This window comes from Nuphar pumila, chromosome 6 (assembly GCF_984573655.1).
Source record: "Nuphar pumila chromosome 6, dmNupPumi1.hap1.1, whole genome shotgun sequence".
NCBI classification, from domain to species: Eukaryota; Viridiplantae; Streptophyta; class Magnoliopsida; order Nymphaeales; family Nymphaeaceae; genus Nuphar; species Nuphar pumila.
This window is the reverse complement of record NC_143254.1, coordinates 28,166,275-28,193,828: the sequence shown is the minus strand read 5'-3', so window position 1 is coordinate 28,193,828 and position 27,554 is coordinate 28,166,275. Positions and strand designations below refer to the sequence as shown.

Below are 27,554 nucleotides of genomic sequence, written 5' to 3'. Positions count from 1 at the left end.
TAATGACTAGAATTGTCTGTGACATGATTCAGCAGATTTGGATCCCTATTCTTTATTTTTTCAGGAAACATCTTATTGTGTATGCACACACACTTATTTTTTCTCAATATGCGTGATCTTTTAAAAAGGTGCTTTGAGCCTATTTGGATTAGACTCAGATTAGAAAATATATGAAATTGCATGTCCATATTGTCAGAGTCAGATTTTTCAGTTTGGCATATTGGGCTATCTAGTGAAGGATTTCTACATAATCAAACTGGACTTAGTTCTGCATACTTCAGGAAAAGGGTTGTGCTCAACTTTCAAGATAAAAGGAAAGGGCAAAGCTGATACTTTAGAAAAGGGTGTGCTCTACTTTCCAGATATAAGAAAAGGCTGTGCTCTTAGTAAGAAAAAGGAATCAACAACATCATGGGTGTTTTCAGATCAACTGTTGTGAGAAAGATAAACTATTATTTCTCAAGTTATGCATTCCACTATATAATGTTTATTTTAGATGCTACCGTGACGCTGTACGCTATGCAAAATGAGGCCTACTATAAACCATTGTATTTGATGTTGCCTTTGAAGAGACCACAACATAGGCTAGGATGACCAAATCTGAGGGAGAACTCTTTCAATTGCAACAAGTGACTAGAAGAGGGGCCTCTTTTACACTGTCACATAGACACGGTGAAATAGGCCACGGACCCGTGTCGACACAGCCTGACACATGTACAGGTACCGAGTGTGGCACGGGTACGTGGGCCTATGGGTTGGGTCAGTCCAACTAAGACGCAACCCAAAACCCACAATCTCTTGTTTTTTTGTTTTTCCTGTCGAAACCCTCCCCCTTCCCACCCTTGGCAGCAGGAGAGAGAGAGAGAGAGAGAGAGAGAGAGAGAGAGAGAGAGAGAGAGAGAGAGAGAGAGAGAGACGGCCTGTATAAGGAGCTATTAAAGGAGTTTTGAGTCACTGCTTGCAGTTTTATGTCTTGGAGTTTTGAGTTGTATATATATATATATATATATATATATTTCTTACATTTTACCCTTTTTTATATTAAATCATATATATCTATATCTATATCTATATCTATATATCTATATCTATATCTATATCTCTCTCTCTCTCTCTATATATATATATATATATCCTTTGTCGCCGTATCCGCATTTTTTGAAATTGCTGTGTCGTACCCTCCGTACCCGTATCCGCACCCGTGCCCATGTGACAGCTTTTACACATGATGGGAACCTAGTGACTAATGCTAGTGTATTGTGCATATAAGGTTAGCTTCTATAATTAGTTTCTGGTATAGGTTGATAATGAAACCATTAGAAACAATAAATGGGAAGTTCTAGCTAACAAAACAATCATGGAAAACATGGAAAACAAAAGGGAGGCATTAAACATATTTGACATCAAATTTCTTTCCAAAAATATAAAGAAGACTATTAATTGGAAAGAAAAAGGAAAAACCTAGAGGAGGTGGCAAGCAACATCCAGAGTTACCAGGAAAATATGCTAGAATCAGTAGGATTTTATAGAGCACTACCTGATAGCTTTAGCCTCATATGCTCCAGATCACTTTGCATCTTTTGTTTTAGCCAAAGTAGTGAATTGTGAAGCAAAAGATGCAAGGGCAGTTGAAAAGCATTTATACTCGCTGCAATGTAGGATGTTTGCATTCTGTCTCCTAATCCTTGAATGTTGATGTTTTTGTGCATTTCCTAAGTGCAGTCTCTGACAAGATTTGTAGGAGTTGGTCCACACACTGAATTGTCTGTGTTGCATATTGTTATTTGATTACTACCATAGCCACATTCCGCAGCAAGCAAATTTGGAACCTATATGCAGATAGAGGATAGAAAGGTAATTTTGATGGTAAACAAGATGGTTCTGTTCCAATCAATTTAGCAGCTCAAGACAGAAAATCCAAACTTATTGTTAGAAGAAGAATAAGAAGAAGAAGAAGAAGAAGAAGAAGGTGGAGGGGTGAAAGGAGAAGGAAGAAGAAAAGGAGAAGGAAAAAACAAAAGGGAAAGAAGAAGGAAAAACAAGAAAGAAAGAAGAAGAAAAAAGAAAGGGTTTGTGGTGAGAGGAGGAAGAAGAAAAAGAAAGCAAGAAAGGAAGAAAGAGTGAAAAAAGAAGAAAAAAACAAGACAACTAGGTAGGGCTTAGGCAAGGAAACAAGGCCCTACTGCCCAGACCCATAAGCCTAAGCAATGGCCTTGTGCCTAGCCAGTCTAGGTGGTGCCTAGGTGCCACTTTTGACAACTAAGTTCTTCAGCGAATATGGAGGAAGTAAGGAACACCCACGTACACCATGAGAAGAGAACCTGAATCTGTCATATGGGACTGTATCTACCCCTCCTTGAATAGGGATATGTACCGATCTCTTTGATATACCTAAAAGCCTCAAGTGAATGGCTGGTGGTAGTGTGAACACCCCAATTTTTTTTAAAATCTTTTAAATATTCCCTTTTCGCCCCTGATATCATTTCCTGAGTAATTGAGTCACTTTTAAATCTAAATTCCAGTACATTTCTCAAGTTTTACTGAAATTAAATTCATTTTATATGTTTAACTTGATTTCGGATCCGGATCCATTGTCCAGATCCAAATCTGAGCCTCGTTGCCCAACTTTTAAATTAAAATTACAGAAAATACCAAAAATAGTTTTTTATAGCTCGGACAGTCCATCAGGCACCCGTTTGGATCCATCGTGTTGTATTTCTCGATTCGAGTTTCAAAACTCGAACATTTTCTCAAAACTTGGGTCCAAACCCATTCTTCTGAAGAATTTTCCCCAAAATGGCCTGAAATTCTCGGAAAAACACTTTTGTAAATATTTCTCAGAAAAATACAAAAATTTAGTGTTTAATCTTTGTTTTCCTGTAAAATCTTAGATTTTTGTTCCAAAAATACAACAAAAATGAAAAAACAATGCAAAAAACAAAAAACATTGGAAAAACTACGAGAAAAATAAGTGGTTTTTGAAGATTTTGCTAAAAACCTCATTTTTAAACCATTTTACAAAAGTTTTCTTAAAAAGGAACCCTTCTTTTGAAAAAAAGAAAAATTCTCAACAACTCCTTCCCGCGCACATCTTTCGCTCGTTTTCACCTTCGATCGCCAACCACCTTGAGGAGTCTCCTCCATCCATCTGCAACCAAACTCCTCTCTGGAATCCTCCTTTTTGCTCTTTAAAAGGGGAGCACACAGAAGGGAGGAGAGATTCGTCTCCTACCTCTCCACTGTCATCCATTACAATCGATTCTTCACCTTTCCATTGGCATCCTCCTCTGATCCGTTGTCCATCGCCTTCTTCAAAGCTCTGAAGGTCTTGCAAATAAGAAGAGATAATAAACTTCATATCTGGTTCCTTCGAAGGAAGCCATCTATCTTTCACGCCAACCATCAAGGGTATAGAGAATTCTTCCCCCCTTCTCCTCCAGAAATTTTGTAGGGTAAGTGGTATAAATCCCCACCGTCGAGCAGAGGAAAGGCTTCTCCCTTTTTTTTAAGGTCGCCTTTAGAACACGGTAAGCACTCCTCCTCCTCCTGTTCTTCCAGTTTTCTTGTGATTTTCCTTATTTTGATTCCATCAACGCATCATTTGTAGACTCGATTTGCATATAGTTAATCGAGTTACAGACAAGCAAGATTGAAATGGAACAGTCATGTTCCAACATTTTTTTTTGGGTGATTTCTTATTATCAATTCCGTTGTCAATTGATTAACGATTTTTCCTCCGTATCTGATTTTCAATTAGCTTTTAGCAATCAGTTTATGTATCAAGGATCGATTCTCTGTTTATCTACCGATCTTTGATTTTTTTTATTCTGATAGCCGCAATGACTTTGATCCCAGCCACGAATAGTCCGTATTCATCCTTTTTTTTTAGGGTCGGTTCTATATCTCTTCCTTTCTTATTTTATTTTCCTTTTTATCCTTATTTTAAGCTTCAATCTTACTGCATAGCATACGATTATTCATTATCCGTGTATCCTGCATATTGAAAGTGATTAAACTGCATGCGTGCATTAGATAGTGCTGGAAAATAAAAGAATTAAGGTATGAACTGTGTTTCTCTCAAATTGGATATGCAAAACGTTAGTTCTTGCTCCTCGGGTTATCTTTAATTCCTTCCTTAGGCAGATAGTCTTGTTGGACATGGTGGAATTCCCCTCACGATGTATTTTGCCATCCCTTGTGATCCATTAGAGTAGGATTAGGTCTGTTGCCATTTACATTTTACTACAACACATCCAGCGTCATCACACCTCTTGAGGACATGCTTCCTCGGTCATGGGTATGTCTCTCAATGGTTGCAACAAAAATTTGGAGGAAACAAAGTGGATTTGCAATCCTTGTCATAATTTTGTGCAAAAATTGATGTCCATTATAGGAACTACAACCGCTGTGCTCCAGTCTGCTTGCTGTTTACAGTTAAAATGTGTGCTTATCTTGCTATGTGAATCTATTAATAGGTGTATTTATCAGCATGTTTTGATATTTGGAAAAGTCTGCATCATATTTAGCTTTTATTTTTCTGTAGGATGTCGGGTTCAGTTTCTGCAACATGATTGCCCATCATATACTATCCCAACAATACCAACAATCCCTTATGCTTGTTTGTAGTGGATACTTCAGATTTCATTTTTTTTTTTATATATATCAGATTTTGGGGCAGTTGTGTAACACAGATAACTATGTGAATGGTAATTCTGCTAAGCATGATATGTTTGCTTGTGAAGTTCTATGTATATAGGCATTTTTTTTTGGAAAGAGAAAACTCTTGTGTGTATATTCAGTGTACAAATTTCCTGCTCCTTTTGAGTGGATAGTCAAGTCGGGGAGTAGGTTGTCTAGATTCCTATAACAAGGGCAATGGCAACCAGAAGACTAACTGTACAACTACTGGAAAATTTCCACAAGTTCCACTTCTGTGTTACTAATTGAGTGGCTGTTAATATTTCTTTTGTTCTTCAATGATTTCCTCTCTTGTGCAATGACAGAATTTATTAGAAAGTTTGGTTTGCAAATCCCATGTTTGTTATAGGTTTAACCATATCATGGGGAATAAGGCATTGGATTTCTATAGAAAGTCGATCTGTCATCTCCTCATTGATTTGTTGCTGGATTCACAAGAAACTCTTTGATATACACAGAATGTGCGAGGACTGCTTTGTCTTCTCTGCCACCAAGAAGAAGTCAAGTGCAGAAAAATATCGGTTGCTGATTGGGGAAATGGGAATGGACTTTGGATTCCATAGAAGACATCGACATAATACACCTATGAAAGATTTAAGCATTTGTTCATACAATGAGATAGATGCCAATGTTAAAGAACTGTGAGATCATATTCCAAGTTATGAGTTTTCATTGGAGTCGAGGGTACGAGATACTGTACATATTGTGGCATGCCCATCAAAATTAGTCTAAATTCAATTAGCATACTCAATATCAGTTCCATTAGAAAAAAGTTTGACATGTTTGACATTTCTTCCTCTTACTCGGTACTGTGTCATCACCATGATTTCTTGAGTGAGAAAAGCGTAAGGTCATCTGCAGGGAAGCACAAGCATGAGCTTTTAGTTCATTTTGGGTACTAAAAAAAAAACTCAATTCCTTTGATTCAAAGCCCGAAGAATCTCTGTCAGAAAATTCTGACAGCGTCAGGACCACCATATCTTCTGCAAAGCTGGAAAGCCTGGGAGCTTCCACAAGTGGATTGAATCTCAACAGTCTGGGAAGAAGGTTTGATGTGAAGCAAGAAAAGAGAGTTTTTCCGACAAATATGATGAAAGCAGGTGAGCGTGAACATGCTTCAACTTCAGCACCTTCTGTCACTTTCGGGTAGAGCCCTGGTCAACTGAACTGGTAAGAGGTCTCAGAAACGCAACAGTGCATCCTAACCCCAGCACTCATTTGTATTACCATACTTCCCATCACTGCCTCTGCAATTCCTCCATGCACAGCCCCCACTGTGCACCAACCTTGCCTATTTCCAACAGCCACCTTTATAGCAGTATTTTTTTTTCTCTTTTGATATATATATACCCAATATCCTTCATTTCCCTGCACATGCACAGTGTACATACCTGTTTCAGCACTCATTATTTCATCATTGGCTCATTGAGCAAATTTTATTTGTAATTGACCAAGTATGCATAATTCCACGGCTCTTGTAGGAGAAATTATGTTGGTGTTTACCTTTTGCAGTGACATATTTAAGTATATACAACAATATTCTAGGGGCTACTAGAATCAATACCTGCAAGCACGCACATCTATACTGCCATATTAGTATATTAGCCCCTTTGAAGCATTACAGTAATTTCATATGCATCCACTTTGCACTATCACCTTCACAACTTTCAATTCCCAGCAACACCCGTGTATCGCTATGATTTTTTTTTACCTATAGCAGCGTTAAATATTGCTGTAGCTTTTAATATATCCATAGCAGAGCCAAAGCACGTACCAAAGATATTGTTATGCTCCTCCCAGCCAACACACGGTTCCAGGTACACCAAGGCTTTAACCCACAACTCTGTAGGCATTAGCAGCTACACTTCAGCACCTTGTTTACATCAAGCATTCCTCTACCACTAGCATTACATCCCATACTACCAATCGTATTAGGATCGTTGTCTATGCAATAGGATCTGCATGAGTTACCACATCATTCACCTCTATAATGCCTCCATACCCCTTAGTTTATGCCTATCACCACATTTTTATAGCCCCCTGTATAATACATTTATCATGTGTTATATCCACATACCCCCTGTACAGTTTTCGCAGAGCATATCCATCATGCATCTCCCACTTTCAAACTTAATTTTATTTCCGTAGCATCACTCCTGCACTTCCCCTGTATACAACCCTTTCATCCATCAACAATCCACCACACTTATATACAATACAAGGCATAGATAATCTGTATATATTCATTGCCTTGCTCAATATGTCACTCTTATGCATACTAATGCCTCATTTTTCCTTAGATATTTAGGTATCATCTAGTACATCTCATATACACTTTGAATTTTTGTTTTCATATTTGCATAACAGATCACATGGGCACATTGGATATTCATTCCATCATGGGCATATAACATGACATCTCTTTATGTATATATCTTTCATCTTGAGCTAATTTGGATTTTGCAGGAAGTGTGTGGAAAATGTTATTTTCTTGGTTTAGAAATTGTAATATCGATTCCATGATGTAATAGACAGGCTATAATGAGAATTCTACATTTCAAAGCATTAGATTAGAATGTATGAGCATGATAAATATCATAAATTGCTTATTTTTATGCTTTTTGCCTTTATTTTCCAAAATCTCACAATGGTGAAACACGGATGACACGTGCACCATTTCGTAAGAGGTAAATCAATCCTAAGTTGATGATTTACATCAATGGCCATAGTCAGGATGTAAACAAGACTTAATATTTTTATCTTTTATAAAATAACACTGGATCCTTTTTCAAAATTCATCATATTTTCTTTAAATATTTTTCTCTTTTATCAGAGTTTAGTCTAAAATTGATTCAATACATATACCAATGGTCATAGTCAGGGTATATTGAGAGTTAATTTCATTTTAAACTCTATAAAATCACAAAAATATGTTTTATTCTTCACGTGAATTTAAATATAGGTTATTATATAATACATTCAATGACCATAGTCAAGGATGCATTATATTTTCAATCTTATTTTAATTCATTTAAAGAATGAGATATGCTTTTCAAAATCCAATTTTAAATTCTTTAAATTCATTCATCATTTAGGATAGAACTGCATCATATTTTCAAAATTCCCTTTTTCAAAACTCTAAGTGATGTTAATATCTTCTTCAATCAATCTTCAATTCTTGTAAAATCCAAATTCATCTTTTCATTTTCAATTCTATTTCATTTTCATTCTCAAAGTCCAATTTAACTTTGAGATTTCAAATCCATTTTATAAAAATTCCAATTCAAATCAGATTTCAAAGTTCAAATTGACTTTGAAATTCCAAATTCATTTTATATTCAAAACTCCAATCAAATTCAAAGTTCAAATTAACTTTGAAATTTCTGATTCATCTTCAAATTCAAAACCAAGTTTATCTTTTATCTTCAAATTCAAAATCAAAGTTTGAGATTGATTATGAATCTCAAAGCTTCCCTTCCTAAATTTTAAATTCAATCTGGGTTTTCAAAACCCAGATCCATTTTCAAAAGTCCCATTTGGACTTTCAAAATCCAAAATCCATTCTAGGATCCAGAATCCAATTTCACCTTGGATCTCAGACTTTAGATCCAAAATTCCCTTTAGGATCCAGAATCCAATTTCACCTTGGATCTCAGACTTCAGATCCAATTCCGTTTTAGGATCCAGAATCCAATTCCATCTTGGATCTCAAACTTCAGATCTAAATCCATTTTAGGATCCAGAACCCAGTTCCACTTTGGATCTCAGACTTCAGATCCAAAATCCATCTTAGGATCCAGAGTCCAACTCTATCTTGGATCTCAGATTTCAGATCCTAAATCCATTTTAAGATCCAAAATCCATTTTTAGGATTCAGAATCCAATTCCATCTTGGATTCAGAATCCAATTCCATCTTGGATTCAGATCTTGGATTCCAGATCTTGGATCCAATCCTATTTAGGATCCAGAATTCAAATTCCATTCCCAACTCTAAATTTCAAATCCAATTTCATTTTCATATCTCATCTGAACTTCCTAAATCCACTTTATTTCTAAATACCATTTGGATTTCTCAAAACCATCATGATTTCAAATTTTAGATTCAAATTTCATTACAAGTTTTATATCTTCTCCTAAATCTAAGTTCAAAGTTTATTTTCTGACTTTGAAATTTCTTTCCTTTTTCCTTTTTATCTCATCTTCAAACCATTCTTTCCCAATTCAAAAGAGCTATTTTCCCAATTCTGATCATTTCAAAAACTTAGAACTTCTCTGATCTATCTCAAGTCCTAAGTTAGATTCTACCATTCAAAAAACCATTTCTTCACTCCATTATCAAGCACTTGGAGATTTTTTTAAATCATTTTTCCAAAAAGAACATACATCCCTGCATTACACAAGCATGATTCTTTGTGCATTTAGATTTAGAATAAATTCTTAGATAATATTTAGGCAAAGCAAAAGGCATAAATTCGATCCTTGGTTCGATTACCCCTGGTAAGGCGCCAGGAACGGTCGAACTTCGTACCGACGAACGAATCACGTCTCTCCATTTTGCCGCAATATTTTCAAAACGGAGGCGAGTTATTTGCTAAATATTTTCAAATCAAGGTCAAGTGAGACCCCGCAAAAGAATTCCTCTCTCTTCTCTTTCTTTTCTCTTCTCTTCTCTCTTTCTTTTCTGTCTTTTATTTTTCTCCCTTCAAAAAGGAAGAAAATAGAGGTTAGAAAAGGAAAAGAGAAGGAAGAGAGAGAAACAACAAGAGAGGAAAATTTTTGCGATGATCACAGGTAGCCAGCTCTCTTGACCAAGAGGTATGCTATTGGTCTCTATCTATCTAGCATGTGCATTCTAATTCTCACTAAGTGATCTGCACAGTGTTAAGTGATTAACATGAGTTCGGTCTATCTCCATCTCATGCTAAGCCAGAAAATTCAGCCACATGGACATAGGCTAGTTTTATTACATATGCCTTTATTACGATTAGGATCCCTCAATAAAAACAATTTGGATAGGGTTGGTTTTTCAACCATTCGCCGCATATATCATCTTAAACTATGTTAATCTATTTGGTTTCTGTCTAATCAAGCATATGCATCCTCTGACAGCTTATGTAGTCCAAGATGAATTCATGCACATGTAAAGGACTTAAATTTAGTGGCATCAACTCTGGCATCTACTTTGGCGGGTCCAAAGTACTGGCTATGAAAATACCCCAGGCAACCCTTTTGTAGGTAACGGTTGGCCTGAATGCATGAAATAATTGTCGATTTTGCTAGTTTTTTAGCACCCTGAAAGGTGAATATCAGGGTTTCGGGGTGTTGAAAACTGACACTTTTTCTCCGACAGTTGATAGTTGCTTAATGGTTAGATAACCAATTCATGCCTAAGATAACATCCACTCCCTTAAATTTCAATATCAAGAGATCTAGATCTACCGGCAATAGACGTTTTTCAATTTACACCATGCATCATTTGGTAACCTTATCCAAATAAACGGTTTTTCCTACTAGTGTTTCTACTTGATAACTTATGTCTAGAAGTATAGGTGAAACAGGTAATAGTGCAACAAAAGTAGAGGTAGAAAAGCTGTGTTGCTCCCGAGTCGAAAAGAACATGAGCAAAAACACCAGAGACAAGAAGTCTACCTTCCACAACGTCCGGACTAGCCAGAACTTCTGGCAGAGTTGCCACATAAACTCTGCCTGAAGCAATTGGTTTGTCTTTGGGTCTGGCTCCATCTCCTCACACTGATTGGGGACACTTCCTGACGATGTGTCCCGTTTGTCTGCAATTATAGCACTTAATATTTTTCTCAACACAATGGCTTTCATGCTTGAGGTCGCAAGTTCTACAATCGTTGTTATTTAATCATTGACATAATTTTATGCTATGTAAGCTGATCCATATTTGGACTGGGTCAAGCATGGACTCTTTACTGGACCAAACTTGGGATGAAAAATGTATCTAATTGGTAGGAGAAATAGTGTCAGATCAGACCTTCACCAGACCTGACAGCTACCTGGGTTGTTTCAAACCTAGATCCAAGTCAGAGGTGCTGGTTTTAGGTCCGGATCTAGGTCCCACCGGAACTACCAAAGGCAAAACCATATTTGGGGTATATAAGGGTCATGTAAGCCAGATTCTGACCAGACCCAATAAGATACTATTTTTTTCTGTACATTATTAAACATTAAAAAATTCAATCTTAAGCCGGACTCATGTCAGACTTGGGTCTTGTATGAAATTTCATAAACCATACCTGGCTCCATATGATGACCGGACCTCATGACCAGATATTTAGTAAGATCTGTTTATTTGTTAATGAACACTGATCAGGTTTGGGTCATGCTTGATCCATTGACACCCCTAAGGAGGAGGAGGAGGAGGGTCAGAAGGGGTAGGAAAAAAAAGGCAATTTTACTTGTGCCAATGACTGGTTGGTTTTGGGTCATGGTTGAGCCTGATGATCTCTAGCACAGATTGATCTTAAAATTTTTATAAAGATTAAAAATAAAATGACAAAAACATTAATAATAAAAATAAGTTATAATGATCTCTTTGCTAAAATTAGAAAACATGATATGACAACAAAACAAAAAAAATCAACGACATATGAGAAGGTCATGGATGGACGTCTCTTTTGCTTTATTACCTAATTGCTATTATGCACCTTTTATGTGTGCAGACAACCATTTTTTTAACTGTTATCAAAGCAAGAAGATGAACTCTAAAAGAGAGAAGGTGACAGGAAGCACAAAAGGAAACTTCATTGCTTCAAAAATGAGAGATACAACAATATAGAGGGGACTTCCCCTCTACCTCACTAGAAGACAATTACAATTGACTTTACTCCTAACTATGACAAAATACAAGAATACCCATACAAAGAATGAAATGTACATATACATAGCAGGAGGGGTAGCACACAAAATAGTGATACATATATTACATCAATCTTAACACTCTCCCTCAAACTTGAGATGATGCATGAGAAATCATCCCAAGTTTGAAAAGGAAAGAACTAAAATGCAAAGGAGCAAGACTCTTAGTAAACACATGCAATTTGATCCTTAGAGCTCACGTGCTCAAGAGAAATGATTCCATCTTCATAAGCTTTCCTGGTAAACTGACAATATGAAACTCTGGATTCTTTGCGATATGAATAACACTTATATTGTCATAATACAAGGAGGTCCGACCACAAATGGGAACCCCTAATTTTCCCAACAACTATCTGACCCAAATAATCTCAGTTGTAACCTGTCCATAGCTTTGTACTCTGCCTCAGCTGTAGATAAAGCAACTCTTCATTGCTTTTTACTTTTCCATGAAATTAAAGAGCCTCCAAGAAAAATGCAAAATCCTTAGTAGAGAGATGATCATGACCAGACCTTCCAAAATCTGCATCACAGAAGGCTCTAAGAACTGCGGAGGAGGACAAAGAGAATAACATCCCAAAATGCATAGTGTCTCACATATCTAATGATCTAGAGTACATCTGCAAGGTGTACTGACCTGAGGCCCTCTTTATGGCCAATTCCAATCTTCTTTCTTAAAAGTTGATCCTACACAACCTGTCACATGGGTGCAGGTGCGGGTGCGAGTGTGCGGCACTTTAAAAAAACTTGGGTGCGGGGGTGCGGCAAAAATAAATAAATAATATATATATATATATATATTGTGCAGGGGAGGGGTCGAGCTGATGAGTTGTGGATCCTGATTCAGAGTTTTTGCCCTTGCAGAAAGGAGGGTCTGGGAGCTCCCCCCGGCGCAGGTCCCGCTGCGCGGTCAGCGGGCGGGGGGGTGGTCTCTGAGGGGCCCCCAAAACAATTTTTTTTAATAAAAAAATTGGACATAAATGACCTTGGGTGCGGTAAATGCACCCAGGGTCGGGTTGACCACACCCGGTGCCGCACCTGCGTCGAGTTGCGTCGACGCGGGTGTGGCACCCTGCTAGCCGAATCCCTGTGACATAGTGCACAACACAAGCCACAAGAGAAAATATTATATTACAATTATATTTAGTAATTTAGCCAACAAAAATAAGATTCATGGCTAAAGAAGCGACATGAAAAACTTGAGAGATATTCAAGTTCCCCCCAAGACAAGGGAGTCAAAGATCCATCTTTAGAAACTCCCATAGAGGACCCATGTGCAATGCAAAATGAGCCACTACAAGGATGATAATTGGTTAGAATAGACTTTTGTGCAGTCATATGACACCATTCCAATAAACTACTCGAAGGACTAACAATAGCATTACCAAAAGTAGGCAAAGAAGAAGTGGAAGAAGAAGATACTGAACCATCAGTTTGAGCAAAAGGCTGTTGAGTCTCCTCTAAAGTATTAGACTGGACAACTGACAAAAAATCTGAAAATCTTCCTGCTGAAGGAATAAAATGAACACTGGTCACAATGGGCAAAGTATCCTTAGACTTTCATGTCTCTTCAACACAAGGAACTCTAAGGGCCTCACACCTCTTTTTCCTCAACGCAAGGCATGACTTCTTCATGTGACTGAGCTTCTTACAATAAAATTAATGAATAAGGCTCACATCACTTCTAGATTCTTCAGAACTAACTCTTTTAGATGCATCAAACCTTCCTATTGTTTGTTTTAAACCCTCACCAAGGTGATATTTTGTTGAGCCCAATTTGTCTATTCAAAGACTTGCTTAAAAATAGCTTTAAGCATCCTTACCTGTTTCATACCTCAAAATATTTGCAGCAGTATTTTGCTCCATAGAGCCTGGAAGCCATGATTTAATCTTCAGGTTTTCCTTCTCCCATTCTACGATGTTAATATTCATAATTGGGATCACCCTTTTTTGGCTTCATTTTAGTGCCATCCAAATATCCTCCGTAACCAAAGCCCACCACCATTGATCTCATAAAGTCCACCCAACATACATAGTTAGTGCCATCAAACTTGATTGGAATGACTTGAATAACCAAGTTTTTTTAAAACATATTATATAAAACCTCAATAATCATAATAATATTCTTCATCATCATTATCTTCTTTTTCTCCTCCTTCGACATCCACATCGTCTCCAAGATATATGAGGTCTTCAACATCTACCTCATGTGCTTCTTCCATGTTAATCAATTTAATGCCATCTTCATTCAAAAGAGTCCCTACTCCTTCAACCTATGCATCCAATTCATTAAAATGTTCCAAACTGATGAAATCAAATTGCTCTTTATACCTCCTTGATGATAACTTTTTCGATTTGCCTAAAAAGATACAACAACAACAACAACAACAACTACGCCTTCATCCCAAAACAATTGGGGTCAGCGATATGAACCAAAAAAGAAATTCATTTTGGGTCTTCCACATGAATCCTTTTCCTCCAATCATTTCTATCCAACGCCATGTCCTCGGTGAGGTTCAAAGCATTCATATCCTTTCCTATCATCTCCATCCAAGTCTTCCTAGGCCTACCCCGACCTCTTTTAACTAATATATTTTCCCATTTCTCCAACCTTCTAACTGGAGCATCATTAGGCCTTCGCCGAATATGTCCAAACCACCGTAAACGATTCTCTCGCATCTTATTTTCAATGGGTGCAACACCTACCTTCTTACGTATCTCTTCGTTCCGAATCTTATCTTTTATTGTATTTCCACACATCCATCTAAGCATCCGCATCTCAGCTACACTCATTTTTTGAATATGATGTCTCTTGGCAGCCCAACATTCCGTACCATATAGTAAAGCGGGTCTAATAGTCGTCCTATAAAACTTTCCCTTCAACCGCAATGGCATTCTACGATCGCACAACACTCCAGTAGCACTTTTCCATTTCATCCACCCAACCTTTATCCTATGATTTACATCTCCATCAATTTCTCCATACTTTTGAATGATGGATCCCAAATATTTGAAATAATCATTCACCGGTATATCTTGCTCACCAAGCTTCACTACACTCCCATCACTACTTCGTTGCTTACTAAACCGACATTCCATATATTCAGTCTTACTCTTACTCAACTTAAAACCTCTAGCTTCCAATGTCTGTCTCCATAATTCTAACTTAGCATTAACCCCAGCTCTAGAGTCATCAATCAAAACAATATCATCAGCAAACAACATACACCACGGTACATTTTCTTGAATTGATCTCGTAAGCTCATCCATCACTATTGCAAATAGGAAAGGGCTTAAAGCAGATCCTTGATGTAACCCAACCGTTATCGGGAAATTGGTTGTCACCCCTCCACAAGTGCGGACATTGGTTACTACTCCTTCATACATATCTTTAATTATACTAATGTACTTGAGAGAAACACCTTTCTTCATCATTGTCCACCAGAGAACGTCCCTAGGTACTCTATCGTATGCCTTCTCTAAATCAATAAAAACCATATGCAAATCTTTGTTCCTCTCTCTATATCTTTCAATAAGTTGTCTAAGAAGATGTATAGCTTCCATAGTTGATCTTCCAGGCATAAAACCAAATTGATTCTCCGATATCATGACAACCTTCCTCAACCTAGACTCAATCACCCTCTCCCAAAGTTTCATAGTAAAAGATGACATGAAAAAAATTAAAATTAGTTGAGTTTTGAATGATATAAAAAAACATTAAATAAACACATGAAAATGACATAAACTTTATAATTTTCTATACTTCTGCTTCAGTTGTAAGTTGCAGCGAACGTAGATGAGGTCATTGAGCCTTTTATGCTCAAATCTATTACTTCTTTTGGTATGGATTTGCTCAAAGACACCCCAATTTCTGTCACATTTATTTGCACTACATGTTTGTTTAAGAATGTGAATGACAAAAGTTCTCAAATTTGGAACATCACTTCCAAACATGACCCACCACATGTCTGAAAAAAAAACAAGAAAATGATAAATCAATACAACACTAACAGATATACAATCATACAATAAATAACAATATGAAATTAAAATTGAAATAGACAAAATAAATTACCCGGACTCATCTTCACACAGTTTCACATTGTTGCAGTTCACCCCATATCATACAATGTATTATTATAAGTTTTTATTTCCTTATGAATTTGATCTTAAATGCTATACTCAGGGTTCAACCTTTCGATGCAATATAAAAGTCTCTTGTTGATTTTTCTGTCCATTTTAAATGCAGCGGAGTATCTAAATGCATGATTTAAATAATATGCTGCAACATAAAGATGTTGATGAGGTTGCCCTCACATATAAATCCCACCTATAATCAATGATATTTCATATAGGTATATATAATTTTTCTTTCCCTTCAAATTAGCTCTAATGACCTCTTTTGCTTTATCCATGGTCTCATAGAAATAACACATAGCTGATTTGCCTTTACTATCAACCAATCGAAGCACCTTTACCGAATGTATAGTTATTCTGAACAACTTCACACATGAATCTCAAAAATCACTTCTGAATAAAATATCTACAATTTCTCTGAGATTTCTTTTTTATGCATGGGGATATGCATTCCACTCATCTAATGAAAACATTTTTTTAGTGCATCTCTATTCTTTAGTAGACTTTGCACTGTCAAAAAATTTGTAGCAAATCTAGTAACTGCACTACGAATCAACTCAACACCACCAATGTACTTTCTCATTAGACTCAAAACCCATGCATGATTATAAATAAATTTAATAATTTCTTGGCAGCATTCAACAGTTTGCTTTATCTCATCCATGCTGTTGGTGTCCTCAAGCATGAGGTCTATGCAATGGGCAACACAAGGGGTCCAAAAGAATTACCCAAATTTTTTAGCCTATTCTTTATCTGCTGCCCTATAATTTGCTGCATTATTAGTAATAAATTGCACAATATTTTGATGTTGAACCTCTTCCACAACCTCATCAAAAACTCTGAGCAATATACTACTATCTTGGGCGTATCAGGCAGATCAATTGACTTAAAAAATATAGTTTCTTTGGGATAATAGACAAGAAAATTTATCATAGTTTCTTTGGGATAATAGACAAGAAAATTTATTAAGGTCCTTGACTTTCTGTTTGTCTACCCATATGCGATGATGCTACACCCAGTTTCTCTCCATGACTGCCTCATCTCATCACAATATGTCTTCACTTCTTTCACATTAGTATCTAAAACTTTTCCTCTCAAAGTATGATATGAAGACATCTTGTATTCAGGTTCGATACTGGTTATGACATCTGTCATGACTTGAAAATGAAAGGAATTTGTCGCATTGAAAGGAACACAGGAATCATAGAACCATATCCCAACCGCGCTCGACTAAACGTTGAGGAGTCATAGCAGTATGAATGTTGGGTTGTGCCCCAGGGGCAATCCTAGGAGGGAAGCAACTTCTAATAGAGTCTCTAGCTCTACTTCCTCTCGAAAAACTCCCTCTTCCTCCTCTTCTTTCTTCTCCTCTACTTCTTTTTGTTCCCATGACGATACTACTACTGACACTATACATACTTTTTCCCTTCGCTGCAAAACTTTCTACTTCTGATCCTATGCTAGGGGTTGTAGGATTAAAAGTATGAAGCTCATCTTCGTAAGACACATCTCCTTAAAGCTCAACATACTCCATTTATGCTCCAGTCATCTCTCTTTCTTGTCTTTTTCCACTCAGATTATCAAATAATTGCTGGCATTGCCATTTCACGACATCCGACAATTTTCTTTACGTGCATGCATGCACATTATAATGTGTCCCAGCTAAATGATGCTTCAACCGAGAGATACCACCTGAAAGAGAGTTTTGGCAATAGTTGTACTTGATTTTTAATCGGTTTTCACTCATTACTTGAGTGCCCCATTGCCATGCCGGATCCTTTGATGCCATTTTCTTCTAAAAAAACTCAATAAAAAGCAAAAACTAAGGATTTTTTATCTTAACCCACTTCCTTGAGTGGAAAAATGCTGGAAATGCACTCTTACTTGAGAAAATCGCAAAATCCCTCTCTCTTGTGCATGAATAAGCCCTCAAATTGATCTCATGGCTCCTAGAGTGCGTGGGTTCCCTTCTAACAACCTCTAGACAAATGAAGAAGTCGGCCCTCAAGAGGCCTTTAAAACCCAAAACTTAAAAAGTAAGTTTGGGGTCTTTCTTTAGTGCGCCACACCTGTATCATACAATATGCCTTCTATCGTACGATATGATACGATACATGGGTGTATCGTACAATACACCCGATACGGGTACGATACACACTCATATCGTATCATATTTCTAAAAAGTAACAATACGTATCATACCATATCATACGATACAAATCATATGATACATTACACACAACACTGCAAAAAATTACCAAACACCAGCATATTATTGCACCCACAGTCAGCCGATTGAACCAATAATCCCCAAATAGGTATTCCGCCTAAAATAGGTATCTCAAACCTCAATAAACCTCAACAAAAGTGCCAAGGTTCATGCAATAAATGCTTCCAATAGATTGTTGACACCAAAACGACCCAAATGCATCTATGCAAAGCCAAAAATAACCACTGATTGGCTATGTATGAACAGATTTCTCAAATCTGGTCACTATTTCACCCAAAATCCATAAAATCTTGAAAAATTAGTAGAAAATTCAATATTGCTCTGCTTGACATGATTTTTATTTTGTTGGACAGTTGGGCTACTAAAATCAAGCTCTATCAAGCCCTTACCTCAGTCAAAGCAAGTCTGAAACTTCATTCTGATGTGATGATGTCAGCAACTACTTCATGGCATGATTCCCAATGCAATACTCAGATTATCAATCAATGGAGTCTCTTTTCCCTTCTAGTCACAATCCCAGCCCTCTCTTTCAATCTGACATGACTCTGATACCATATCAAAGCAAGAAGATGAACTCATTACTTCAAAATGAGGGAGATACAACAATAGAGACTTCTCCTCTACCTCACTAGAAGACAAAAACAGTTGACTTTACTCCTAACTATGACAAAATATAAGAATACCCATATAAAGACTGAAATGTACAAATACATAACAAGAGGGGTAGCACGCAAAATAGTGATACATATATTACATAAATCTTAACAACTCTAACTAGCATGTTGAAATACATATAAAGATAAGATCAATCTACTGTTTGAGGAAATGGTTAACCATTGATAAAATGTAAGCAACTCTTCAAACAAAAAAAAACTAGGAAGAGAAAATTGAGGACATCTTTTAAAATGTTTTACCTAAAATTACTGTTATATGAAAAATTTATTTAGTTATCGTTTGTAGGAAAATGCACCTTTTAGGGTGTAAGTGAGATTTTTATACAAAAATAGTTAGGGAAAACAATATGTAAAATTCCATAAGATATCCTTTGAAGTGTAATGTAGTAGTCAAAGTAAGAGGGCCATACTGGTCCACAATTATCTTAGTAGTATAGGAAAATTGATCTACCCTATATGTTGTATAACTTCCTCATGTTTTAACCCTAACGAATGAAGTTTTCCATTGTGAGTTTTCTCTCATCTTCTTCTGTGTGCACTCTCTTGCTTTTTCTTTGATAGCTTCCACCTGAACTTGTGGGAAATCCTGTGACTTGTGACTTCCCATAGAGGTGAAGTAAGCTATGCTTAAATTGGCTTAAACAAGTTCAAGTAATGCATGTTTGAACAAAAGTTGATTCGGAGGTTGCTCTGCTTGAATTTGATCATTTGGTAGAGAAAATATTTCTTTGTTTCACCGTGGTAATCAATTTCTGGTTGTTAAATGTGTCACATTTTCAATCACCTACTCCTTGTACTCTTCAGCGTGTTACTAGACCAACTGGAGGTATTAACGGGTGGCTGCGATGGCTTCCAGTGTCTATCCACAAAAGACTGGACTATGTCTTAAGACAGCTTTGGGGTGATTCACAAGTTGTATCATCCTTCAAAAAGAAAAAAATGATGCCATTTCCTGCTGAAAATGGTGGCAGTGCAGGCCTGTCATCTGTACTAGAAGCTGATGCAAGACAGATTGCCAATATGGCTCAAGAGACTTTTGAGAAGTACGATTTGATTTTCCATATATGCATATCCAACTTGCATTGGGCTTTATGGACTTAAATATGCATATTCAATAAATTGTGAAACATAAATTTTCTTTGATTTGCATGAGTTTTGAGTGCTAACTGTGTTGTCTTTTACTTTCAGGGAAGGCCCTCTTCTGGTTGTTGCCTCTGGTCGAGATACAGTCTCATTAGCAAGTTCAATAAAAAGATTAGCTCCAAAGAGCGTTTTTGTTGTTCAGGTATTTTGGTTTGTTTCCTTTTCTTACTTCCAATATCTTTTTTTTTTCTTTGAAGGGATTGTTGCAGTATTATCCATGTAATTCTCTACATCAATGAAGGTCATCATGGAATAGCTACTGGGCACATGAGAAGGGTGTTACTGAAAACTTTTCATCAATAAATTGCATTCGTACATCCAATTTGGGTATTTTATCCTATGTTACAATGACACGCCATTTAGAGCACGAGTCGGACATGCTATGACACACTGGCATGACTCTGACACGTATGGACATTATTTTAGTATTTTAATATTTTAATAAATTTTAATAATATATCATTGAAAATGTGTTTTTATATAGTAAAATGATAAAAAAACTAGGTTTTTATTGATAAAAAATAAAAAATTCCATGTCGCTGTCCTATTTTTTTTTAAAAAAATCGAACTTGCTCACTGAACTCAAGTCACATATTGCAACCTTTATCTTTGTGACATAGCTTCTATCTGTTAAATGAATTCTGTTTCTGTTTTTAGCCTCTATGTCATTCACCTAGAACTTCTAGCTTGTGCTTTTTAGCTGCAGTTGATTTAATTTTTTATCATCTTCTTTTTAAAGAAATAACGGCTTGATTATGTGGCACAAGAAATAAAAGCCACATTCTCTGGTGAAAAAAAAGACAAAACAAAAGCGAAAAACTGGATGAGGGAAGAATATGGGCCAGAGTCGCCAGACTATATTTGTTTGACAAATGCAACCTGTCAATCTCTTTTGGATCAAAATCTTGGGCGCTATCTTTGCAATAACGAATGCCCATGAGTCTGTTATTGGAGAAATGGGAAAAATGGCTAAAAGCATCACATGAAAAATATTTAAAATTATTGATTTTTTGTTACTTTTAGACTACAAAATTGTCATGAATATGATTTTTTTGTTATCAGAAGGAATTTTCCAACCTAGCATATGGGAGCATTAGGGTCTCCTAAGTAATATCTAAGTTGAAGTGTGAAATCATAGGTTTCACAAGCTGGTAGGTGTTGGTTAGCTTTTATGCTTTCGAAGCTAAAGTTCATTGAATTAGTTTCTCTTTTTGCTGATTGATTAAATGGACTTGTCTGAGAAACTGTTATTGTCTTTGTTTTTTTTTTGTTTTTTTAATTACAGAGTTTCCCTGGTTCACCCCTTTTCTCCCAGTCGTTGTGGGGTTTTGGGTTGTCTTGTGCTTGCTGAGTTGGTTCTGTTCATGACATATTCTATAAGATTTCTCATGGGCATGCCGGTACGGCCTTTGTGGTTTAATTTCAGATACAACATCCAAGGGTGAAGTTGAGTAGGTTTGACATGGTAGTCACACCACATCATGATTACTACCCCTTAACTCCTGCTGGGCAACAACAGATCCCCCGTTTTCTACGAAGATGGATCACCCCATGTGAACCACCCAATAAGCATGTGGTATGTTATACGATCAGCACGTTAATGCTTATGCTCAGAAGCATTTTTAAATGTTTATGTCAAATGTACTACATCTGATTCCAAGGAGGATCTGCTGACTGATGTACAATTTCGTGATGACAGATTCTTACAGTCGGGGCACTACATCAGGCTGATTCTAGTGCACTGCGAATTTCAGCTAATGCCTGGCATGATGAGTTGGCACCTCTTACTAAGCCTTTGCTTGTGGTGAACATTGGAGGACCTTCAAGTAAGATGTGGTTCAATCAGATTTTTTCATAGAATTATAATTGGTCAGTTTTTGACAGCATATGTTAACATCTGTAGTTATCTTTATTTGCATTTTACAGTATGTTTCACAATCTTTTCTTTTGGTCTTTGATCTAGAGTAGGTATTGGATCATGCACTTAATGTGAATTCAATAGCGTAAACACAACCTTTGCATGGTTGGCTTTATTTTTTAGGGATCATGAGTATCATCAATGCCTTATTTTTGGTTCAGTAACTTATAGATGTTCCGCTATATCACACAGATACTCCATTTTGACTCCCATTCTGTATCCATGTGACATAGATGTTCAGAAATGGTAAGAAAAGATTAGTATATTCTTTTTCCTGTTGCGTGTTTTTTATATGTCACTAGGGTTGTCTTTCTGGTCATTGGTTCTTTCTTTGGATCCTCCTGCAGCTTCCTTTAGCAATAATGAGGTTGCATTAATGTCCCTTGATATTTTAATCGCTGAGGGTATTTTTCCAGACATTCATTTTTTATCACTGGTAATCTCTTTGATCCCTGCTTCTCTATTTGGATATGGTCTACTGAGAAATATAGTTCTCTTCTCGCTCGGCATTTATTATTATGGATGATGCACCAAAGTTCTTTGTGTTTGGAAGCTCAATAACATGGATCACCACCTTGTAGGAAGTGGCAACCTTTTCTCTGCTCCCTAGCTAAGCTAATATGTATATTTGCCAAAGGATTCTTTCCCATATAGGACTAAAAGAATGCTACAAATTGACTCAGCAATAATTAGAGTGCTCTGTTGTTTCTTTGCGCCGTAATTTTGGTATCTGATTTGATCTTTGGATAAGTAAATGTTCTAGAGCTCAGGGCTAAATAATTAGGCTATTGGAAAAGAAAGATTCTAGGGCTCAGTCTTTGCTTTTTAAGGGTATGCCTGAACCTTTGATACCTCTATGGATGCTGAGAATTATTTGTGTTTTCTTGAGCTGAACTTTAATCCTTTAGCATACAGTGGATACTATCAGTTTCAGGTTCATAACAAAAATACTCTAGAGTTTCCACCGGAAGAGTGATCCAGGCTTAGCATTCCTTTTAGAATGAAGTGTTGGATCTTTTCCTATCATGTAATCGAATAAAGCCCTGTCACGGAATTCTGCAGTTAAACAACTTCCGCATGAGGTGGATCCATATCCACTATGTCACATGGACATGCCATTTTGGCTGTGTCCCTGATGACATGGACCTACAGTGAAGCGACACAGTTAAGTGAGCGACATGTGATTGACACACACTTGACAGTGTTTGATGCAGTCAAACATGTTTGACTGTCGGACATGGTTAAACATGTGTGAAGGCATGATTTTCCCTTTTAAAACAAAAAATAATACAAGCATGTAATAGAATAAATCCCCATCAAGGGATTGTGCGGTTAAACAACTTCTGCATGAGGTGGATCCATATCCACTGACCCATGGACATGCCGTTTTGGCCGTGTCCCTGATGACATGGCCTACAAGTTAAGCGACACGGTTAAGTGAGCAACATGTGATTGCCACACTTGACAGTGTTTGATGCAGTCAAACATGTTTGACTGTGTCAGACATGGTTAAACATGTGTCAAGGGGTTGTTTTTCCTTTTTAAAACAAAAAATAAAAAATGAAAATACAAACATTTTTCTTCTGCTCTCTATATTCATCTCTTGGTTATCAGTGGTTGCATTTTCAAATAATTGGTCCTTTCGTAATTGCAGTCAAACAGCCGATTTATCCTTTAATGTAAATTTTGTGAGAACTTTTCATATGATTTCTGAGATGCAATAATCGAAATGTGTGCTTTTGAGGGGTATCTCCCAGAGTGACTAGAAAAAGTCTTGATCCATGACAAATTAATAGTACCTTTACAATAGAGTGTTTTCTATCTATGCTGCCCTTCTTTGCATGCAGATGATGAAAAGTTTGCATCACACTCTTCGCAGGTTGTTTCTTAGTCTCTCATTGGTTATTTTATAAGCACTATTTGAACAATTGGCCTTCATAGGTGGGCTTTTTGAGTATTCTGTCATGGTTAACTATTTAAGTTCCTCTCTCTCTCTTTCTCACGCACACACAAACACACAACATACATATACACATGGGTACCATCATATTTCCTCCATAAGGTGACTAGAAATTAAAGTGTCCAACCTTTCCTATCCTAACAAACTTCCCAAAATATTTCCTAATAGATGTTGTTTATGTTATATGGACTCTTTGGAAGGGTTGAAGCACCACAAGTTCGGGTGCTGGTGCAGCAGCCAGCATGGTTGGGTGCGGGTTTTGGTCCATTTCTAGACATGGTCAATGTTGACCAAGTCCAAAATCGCCTGTTAAAAAAAACCTTAAATACTTAAAAAAAATTATTCCATATAGTTGAATATTAGTAACTATCATCATCATTGTCATCAAGCCTTATTTATTTGTTCTCTTAGGACTTGTATTCCTAGGATGTGGCTAGAGTTTCTTGCCTGTTAACCACTGATGCCACCCTTCTTTATCCTGTCTTGGGAATGGCATTCAGAATCCCCTAATGGTGGAGCTATATATACCTGTTTTTGGTTCATTTGTAATTTTTTCCTAGCAATACTTCCCAAAATATTTGCTAATAGATGTTTATCTATGTCACACAGACTCTTCAAAATGGTCGAAGCATCCGTGTCAACATGATGAGATGTGGGTGCATGTGCAGGTATGCCACCCAACATGGCTGGGTGCGGGTTTTGGTCCATTTCTAGACATGGTAAACTTTGACCTAGTCCAAAATCACCCAAGATTAAAAGCCTTAAAAAGTTGTTTTTTTTTACAGTATATAGTTATATATTAGTAACTATAATCATCATCAAGCCTTATTTATTTGATCTTTTAGGACTCATTCCTAATACACACACACACACACACACACAGAGAGAGAGAGAGAGAGAGAGAGAGAGAGAGAGAGAGAGAGAGAGAGAGAGAGAGAGAGAGAGAGAGTAGCTTCTAAACAGTCTTATCTCCTAATTGTCCTCAACAGCTCCAAAGGGATTAAGTTCCTGGTGTTTGCTTAGTCCAAACTCATAGACGTATTCTCTATAGCTAAGTGGAGAACATGTGTTAGATTAGACATGTTTTGTTGTTAAATGCGTATTTAGAGCAATTGAGAATCAATGGCTTATATTGCACAAATTTGGTGAAATAGAAATCAAGGTTTCTCATCAAATCAATTTGATCAAAACATTTTTAGTGAATATACAATGATGAATAGATCTATAGATTAGAATTAAGTGAAAAACACATACAAATGTCTTTTAGAAGTGTTTAAGAAAGAAAAGAGAATTCTAGTATGGAGATCAACCAACAATTAATCGACTGTGTTTCCTGGCTGCACTATTTCCTGATCCTATATTTGCTTTTATTGGTTTTGTTTTTCTCCCCATGTCTACAGTTATTTCTTTGATCCTCCCTCAAAGGGTAATCGAAAAACTAACTTCCACAAATTTCCTTGGAAAAAAACAAATCATCCCATTTCTGTGTAGCTGAGCATCAATGGTTCACTTGGATAGTGGCATCCTTGCCCAATAGGCTTTCTCACGGAGGAGTTGACGACAGAGGAAAGAAGTTGGTTTCACGGTTGAATCCCTCGTACCTAAAATGTTAAAACTTGAAAAGTGATCAGATTCACTAGTTTTTGTTATTTCACACTTTCTTGTGAGGTAAGCATACAGGTTCTTGACAAGTAAACCCATGGCTTGTGGGAATTTGTACCCAAAATCCTGTGTATGATTTTTTTTTTTTTTTCATTTTGTTTGGATGTCACATTGACTTCTGAAATCTCATGATTGCTATGATCATTTGGTGCATGGATTGGTTATACACCAGATATGAACTATACAAGGTAAAACCAAATTAGTTGTAGGTTGTAAATATTGTGTAGAACTTAGACTAGGAACTAAGAATTATAATTGCAGGACACTGCAAATATGGTGTGGACCTTGCCAACCAATTAGCTGCTTCACTGCACAAGGTGCTGACCACATGCGGTAGCCTGAGAATCTCCTTCTCGAGGAGGACTCCTCAGAAGGTGCCACTAGCATTTTTATTGTTCTGTTCTTGTTTCTCATCTGTTCATTTTCCTTGTATTATAATATATGCCTTTCTGTGAGTCGTATAATTTGTTTCTTAAATCATATGAACAGGTTTCTGATATAATTCTGAAAGAATTCGGTGATCATCCAAAGGCTTACGTATGGGATGGTGAAGGTAATTTTTGAAGAAGGAAAAGAGAAATTTAGAAATGTTTTTATAATTTCACCAAGTTGTTCAATGGTGTTAATAATCCATTATGGTGAATTTAGGTCCAAATCCGTACATGGGCCATTTGGCTTGGGCCGATGCTTTTGTGATTACTGCAGATTCAGTTTCTATGCTGAGTGAGGCTTGTAGCACTGGGTACATTTTTCGAGACTGTTGCTTTTGAAGAACTTGTTCGGGAGGCTTTTGCTTTCCCATCCCTCCCCCTCTCTTCTACAACTGTTTGGCAGTGTGCTTATTTTTTCTCTCCCATGGTGGTCTACAGGATGCCTGTTTATGTAATTGGAGCTGAGAGGTGTAGATGGAAATTTTCTTCATTCCATAAAACCCTCAAGGACCGAGGTGTGGTTCGACCATTCACTGGTAATGAGAATGTAAGTAATTCTCTGTTGCACTAATGCAATACTTTTCAAGGGAGTAATTAGAGGGCATTATAGTTTAATTGGACTTCTAAATTATGTAAAATGATTTTTTTTAATTTTTTTAATTTTTTCAATTTTATTTATTTTTTCATTTTTATCCTGTCACAAAATGGAAAATTTATTATTCTTGTGAGAATAAGATGTCATCTTTTGTCAAGCAAGTTCTCGAACCCTATGGAAGTTGCACAGCTTTGACGACAGAAATTCAAAGCTGATTAACAATATTAAAGTTGTTTTTCCTCACTTCGGCGAGGATTCCTCGTCATAAAAAAATCAATTTTAAAGTTGTAACTGATATTTGAGATTATACTTCTGATGATTTCTGTGGTGATTGGATGCTGCAGATATCAGACAGCTGGAGTTATCCTCCCCTCAATGACACTGCAGCAGCAGCTAGTAGGATACTTGAAGCACTTGCTGAACAAGGATGGACATTGAAAAGATAATATTTTGTTTATTCTCTTCCAGCCTAATCTTAAACTAATGATTCTCATTCCACTTGAGTGTGTGTCCATAATTTAAAGTTCTTGTAAATACATTATTTTTTGTTGGATGGAAATTACTCTGAGATGGTCAGTCTGCGGGAGCAGATGCTGTGTATCTTTCATCACAAGTGTTCGGATATCTTGCATACTTGAAAAATAAAAGGGCATTTGGCCTAGCCTGTACATTACAAATATCCAGTCTTGCAAATGAAGCAGTTCATTGCTTTATTTCTGTTGCATTTCTTAAATCATTCCTCTTACTTTTCTCTCGAACTGAATCTGTACATTCCAAATCGGTGATAGACTCAGCTGACCTTCATTGCAGAATAATTGGGGCTTACTAACACACTTTTTCGACAGAGAAAGCTGGGGTTAGGCAGACCCCTACCAGTCATACAACCATACCATTTGGGTTCGAACTTGCAACGTCCCAACACAAGGTGACGTGCACTAACTGCTCCTACCAGACAAGCTGAGCCCCCATTGGTTACTCAGCATACACTTGTAGATGGATAAAAAATGAGTAAACTTGTTCAAACTTTCTTTTTAATTGGTTTGGAACAAAAAGCTTGGTTTGTTGCGTCGACTTATTTTCTTTAGTCGATTAGCCAAGTCTATGAATTTCTTGTTGAATTTTTAAAACGGAAACTGGCAGGTTGGTTGATTGCCAATATATCATTTTTTTCTGTTAAGAAAGTGCTCTCTCTCTCTCTCGTGCATGACTATGTCCATATTTGT

The 27,554-nt window shown here is 36.8% G+C and overlaps 1 protein-coding gene across 4 annotated transcripts in view; it reads left to right on the top strand.

Moving 5' to 3' along the window:
• The window catches only part of LOC149834488 (mitochondrial fission protein ELM1-like), a 51,966-nt gene extending 24,958 nt beyond the window's left edge, over positions 1 to 27,008 (top strand). For 3 of the 4 annotated variants that reach the window (XM_090010148.1, XM_090010147.1, XM_090010149.1), the window contains exons 3-11: positions 19,427 to 19,665; positions 19,811 to 19,907; positions 21,192 to 21,341; positions 21,465 to 21,591; positions 25,567 to 25,679; positions 25,795 to 25,858; positions 25,954 to 26,047; positions 26,175 to 26,283; positions 26,676 to 27,008. In XM_090010148.1, coding sequence (XP_089866274.1) covers positions 19,427 to 19,665; positions 19,811 to 19,907; positions 21,192 to 21,341; positions 21,465 to 21,591; positions 25,567 to 25,679; positions 25,795 to 25,858; positions 25,954 to 26,047; positions 26,175 to 26,283; positions 26,676 to 26,777 — 1,095 coding nt within the window. In that variant the 3' untranslated portion in view covers positions 26,778 to 27,008. Of the gene's footprint in view, positions 1 to 5,597; positions 5,869 to 19,426; positions 19,666 to 19,810; positions 19,908 to 21,191; positions 21,342 to 21,464; positions 21,592 to 25,566; positions 25,680 to 25,794; positions 25,859 to 25,953; positions 26,048 to 26,174; positions 26,284 to 26,675 lie in introns of those variants that run through there. The other variant, XM_090010150.1, reaches the window with a different exon arrangement.
• The last annotated feature ends 546 nt before the right edge of the window (positions 27,009 to 27,554 follow it).